The sequence below is a fragment of the Solanum verrucosum genome, unplaced genomic scaffold (genome assembly GCF_900185275.1).
Source record: "Solanum verrucosum unplaced genomic scaffold, falcon-dt-bn FXZP01000181.1, whole genome shotgun sequence".
Classification (NCBI taxonomy): domain Eukaryota; kingdom Viridiplantae; phylum Streptophyta; class Magnoliopsida; order Solanales; family Solanaceae; genus Solanum; species Solanum verrucosum.
The window spans coordinates 2,408,695-2,413,715 of NW_026020407.1; the positions used below are offsets into that span (position 1 = coordinate 2,408,695).

General features: G+C 32.3%; 1 protein-coding gene and 1 pseudogene across 1 annotated transcript; both read right to left on the reverse strand.

Annotated features, from left to right (window-relative positions):
* Nucleotides 1-2,948: 2,948 nt before the first annotated feature.
* LOC125840570 (uncharacterized) lies at nucleotides 2,949-3,708 on the reverse strand. The gene is made up of 2 exons (XM_049519539.1): nucleotides 3,502-3,708; nucleotides 2,949-3,392 (listed from the first exon to the last, which is right to left on the reverse strand). The coding sequence occupies exons 1-2, from the start codon at nucleotides 3,706-3,708 to the stop codon at nucleotides 2,949-2,951; spliced, it is 651 nt and encodes a 216-aa protein (XP_049375496.1).
* A 124-nt stretch (nucleotides 3,709-3,832) lies between these two features.
* LOC125840564 (uncharacterized) lies at nucleotides 3,833-4,693 on the reverse strand (annotated as a pseudogene).
* Nucleotides 4,694-5,021: the final 328 nt, after the last annotated feature.

Sequence of the window (5,021 nt, forward strand, 5' to 3'; positions counted from 1 at the left end):
CATTTGTATGTTCTTGTCATATATTTTGTTTATTGTTATATAACAACAGGATTTGTTGAATGTTATACACGATCAAACTGAAAAGATGGAAAAAGAAGAATTTACAGATACAAACAAAGCAGGATCATCCAATGTCAATGAGTTAGTTGTTGAAGAAGTTTTAATGTCTCCAGCACCTCTTCAAATGGTACATGATGACCAGCCAAACATTAATCCAGAAAGAAGCATGGTGTTACATCCTTTGTTAGCTGTGGACGAGCATACACCATTACCAATTCATAGGGAAAGGCATCCAAGCCCATTCAACACATCGCCTTATGTGACATCATTCTGTTCAGAGTCTGGTACAACAAAATTTACTGTTTACATAGTAATAGATTATATATCAATAAATGTTAAGTCTTATAAAGATTATTTATGTCTTTATACATTTCAGGTAGTTCATCAAGGTTCCATTTCTCGTTTGATTTGAAACATCCATTTGTTGCAATGTCTGATTTGGAGCGTACAACTCTGTATATTCATTTCTGAAAATGGTTAAATGAAGGGTGCTTGTTAGACACAACACAAAGTAAATCATTTAGTAATTATTAAATATATAGATTTAATTTTATATGTGTATATTGTATAAATTTATCTTTTTATTGTTATTTTGTTAGGAATGGCAAAGAAGAGCGATACAAAAAGAACAAGTCTGTCTTACAAATGTGGTTTCATTTTGGAATTGTCACAGTCCAAAACAAGAACTGGTTCTATAGGCTTGCATACAAAAATCAATTGCTTGATGACTCGGTAAGCTTTACATTATTTATTTATTATACAGTTGACATGTTCTGTATAAATGAACTTTTTATATAATGTTAATTGTGTTTTATATTTTTACTGTTTCTCTATAGATTTTTTGTGTTGATTCATGCATAACAACCTTTACTGTTTTGATAAACTGAGTTTGTTGTTTGTGGGTCATTGGACTGTATAATAATTATTTTTACATTGTCTTATTGTTGTGTTGATTCATGTCTTATATTGGTTGCTTATAAAATTGTGATTGTATAAATGTATAATGTTCCCTTAAACATACACATTTGCTCACACTTATATAATTTATATCTTCTTATTTTTTACAGCACGTAGATGTCATTTTGTATTACATACGCAAAAGAGCCAAGTACTCCGACACCAATGCATTCAGTTTTATCACTGTCGATTGCAATTTCAGTAATCTGATTACCAATGTCTGGGATGCTTATTATAATTTTGAAAGTAATATTAACAAGGAAAGTACATAGGAGTCGATTATTGAGTATATTAATGGATACATAATGCATGTTGCTAGACCTTGGCATACAGTTGATAACATCCTCATTCCTGTTAACATCAAGGAGATCTTTCATTGGATTTTGATCGTTGTGTCTATTAATGATAGATCTATACAGATCTATGATTCTCTTAGGGGTGGTGCACTACACGATTCGTCAGTTGAGAATGAGATCAAGAAATATGCACAACTTATTCCCATGTATTTATCTAAGTCTGATTTTTATGGGAAGAAAGGCATTGACATATCTTCACACCCAAAGTACAAGTCCCACTCTGAATGTGACTCTTTTGAAATGATTTATGTCAATGATATACCACAACAAGATGCAGGAAGCCTGTAAGCTTTATTATGGTTATTTTTATTCAAATAGTTATTGTTAATTTTATACTGACCATAAAATTGGATGTGTTTAATTTTCAGCGATTGTGGACTATATGTTGCTGCTTATGCAGACTATATCAGTAATGGAAATGGGGTTCCAAATCCTTCGATTCAGAGTTCACACGTATTCAATATGCTTCTTTATTGTGGAACTATGGGGTGCAAAAGATCCAAGCTGATGCCACTAGTGACAGTGAGGCATCAGAGAGGCCAATCAGGATTCACAGGGATTGCGATAGTAGTGAAAAGATCACAATTAATTAGAACAGTACTAAATTTCTGGTTTTTTTTTTGAATATGCAAATGACATGCATAACAACCTTTACTGTTTTGAACCTTCAGTTTTTTGATTGTAATATACTCATTTGATCGATTAAGTCTTTTACTTACTTGTTTTTGTTAATTTCATTATATATGCAGTTTAACACTTTAATAATTATACAAACTAAATTATACAATGTATATTTATACATTAACTGTATAAATCTATGTGTATCTTTTATGTTGTGTATATGTATACACTTATTGTTGTGTCAAGTAAAAAAGGAAAGATAAAACTTACATTTATACATATCACAATGATAAACTGAAGTTGTTGTTTGTGGGTCATTGGACTGTATAATCATGTTTTATATTGAGTGTATAAATATACATTTGTTAGGATTATACAATTTGTTCATAAAGTTTAATTATACAAATCAACTTATACATGTTTGTTTATACACTAACAGTATAAATCTAAGAGTACATTTATGTTGAATATATACATCTACATTGTTAGGCTTATAGGATGTTCATAAAGTATACGTATACAAACCACTTAACTAACAACATATATTTACAGATTAATTGTATAAATGTCGAAAGTTTATACAATCTTTAATTCCCTTAATTCATTATGAATATACATTTTCTGTTTCAAAAAGGGAAAATCAATATAACTAATACAAATAGAATACAATGTTCAATAGCCAGCTTATACAAATATAATAAAATGTTCAATTTAACTTATACATATAGAATTTCTGTATATGATGTACAATATATACGCCAACGATAATTCATATTATATACAAGAGCATGAATACAAAATGAAGATAAAAAAGATCACAATTAATAGTACACAACAATTTTATTCCATCATCAACATTCCAACTCATACAGTTTATACACAGAACCAGTTTAGAATAACATTCAAGTATCTATAAAATCAAATTTTACACTCAAATATAATCAAAAGAGCTTATTAAACTTCTTGAGGTCTGTTTCTACATGAACGCCTATTGTGACCTGCAACTCCACATGTGCTACACGTATGCTTCCCTTTGAGACCAAGCAATTCACGTTTTGTTTTTGAACGGGGTTTATTTTTTGGCCTTCCTGGAGGTCTTTTGAATTTTGGAGGCTGGACTTCATCATACATTATGTATTCAGGTATCACCCATTCTGCTACATCAGGCAATGGATAAATTGGTATCTCATAAATCTTCAAAACCGTCTTTGATTTATACAAATTCGAGCAATATCCATCAGCCACTAGACTTTTCCGCTTTAGTACAACCCAAGCATGTTCACATGGTATTTCTTCGTATTGAAACTTTTCACAACTGTATGTTTTATTCTTTAAACATATCACAAAACTCCTACCATCATCAGTCACATTGTATATATATTCAGTTGACGGCACAACCTGTTTCATACAAATAGATTTATTTATATGTATAAGTCTATGCAATGGTATATATATTCTAACTGTGTGCATAACTGATTAATTAACACTACATATACATAAAACATACCCTCATTCGTGTGCTCATTGCTTCATTTTCGTTCAGTATCTTCTGAAATTTTCCAATCAACGGAGTAAATGTGCAGGCTGCCTCGTGTTTGTTGTCATGATTCCATCTCCCAAACATCAGTCTAACCTCTTCTAGAAAATTAAAAATTAGTAATTCATGTGCAGACACTAATGCAACATTTATACTCTCTGCAATGTTAGACGTCATAGCCCATCCCTGATGAGTTTCTGCATGACACCTTAACCACTTATCATATCCAGCTAGCTCCAAATACTCTTTGACACCTACATCAACCTTTTCTACAGTATCCATCAACCTATCAAACTCAACTTTACTGCAAGTCTTTGCCATAGTATAAAACACAGGACTTAGCTCCTTTGATGCCTTCCTAAATTTCTTCTCTACATTACACCACAAGTGCCACATACAAGCATAATGTGGCACGTTTTTATACACTTTTGTGACTGCCTTTATGATGCTCTCATTTCTATCGGAGACTACACACATATTACTCCTTTCCTCATAAGCCTCCCTTAGTTGTACAAAAAACCAAGACCAAGCTGCGTCATTTTCTGAATCAATGATACCATAGGCCAGTGGGAAAATATGTCCTACATTTTTATTTACATACAAATTAACATAAAATAAAAAATATACATTCAAAAACACAATGAAACATACCTGCTCCGTCCATTGTGCTTGCAACTACAAATGTTCCATTATACGGTCCTCTTAGGTGACTTCCATCAACAACTATGACAGGCCTTCAATGATCAAAGCCTTGTATACAATTATTCAATGCAACAAAAAGATACAAGAATTCATTGTTGTCTATTTTCTTTAGACGTATATGCGAGCCTGGATATGTAATATCCATCATATACAAGTATGCTGGAAGTTTGCTGTAAGATGCAGCTGTGGTGCTTCTCAATGAAATCAGAGCCTTTTCTTTAGCCCTCCAAGCCAATGAGTAATTTACATCAACTCCCAAATATATCTTTACATCACTCCGAATATCAGAAGGTGTATATTTTCTCTTGTGATCAACAAGCTTAGGCTTAACGATCCCACCAATCAGCTTGCTTGTTGCATGTTTTTGTGAATACACTTTATTCTTCAAAGGACAAGTATGATCTGTATTAAATGCTCGGATCCTAAACATTCCAGATTTGCTGATATTTGATGCTTTCATCAACCACTCACATTCATCAGAAATACATTCCAGCGTATAACTACATCAGCAAATACAACACAACATATCAATATACAAATAACTAAAACACCATATACACTAATGTATTTGTTGTATAAACTAGTTACCTGATTGCATTTGACCTCATAGTTCTATATTGAAATCTATTTTCAATTGCATAATTTTCCATCACAGATTTCAAAGTGGCTTTGTTCTTATACACTTCTTAGGCTTCCAACTGAACAACATGGCCTTGCCGCCCCGCCACTAGCAGAAGCTAAGCGCTTGAAAAGCGCGCTAAGAAAGGTTGCTTCTGGTCAATCTCCAC

Coding starts and splice junctions, on each gene's coding strand:
- LOC125840570 (XM_049519539.1), bottom strand. CDS start 3,708: ATGACGTCTAACATTGCAGAGAGTATAAATGTTGCATTAGTGTCTGCA. Junction 3,393..3,501: donor CAATGAGCACACGAATGAGG/GTATGTTTTATG, acceptor TGTATGAAACAG/GTTGTGCCGTCAACTGAATA.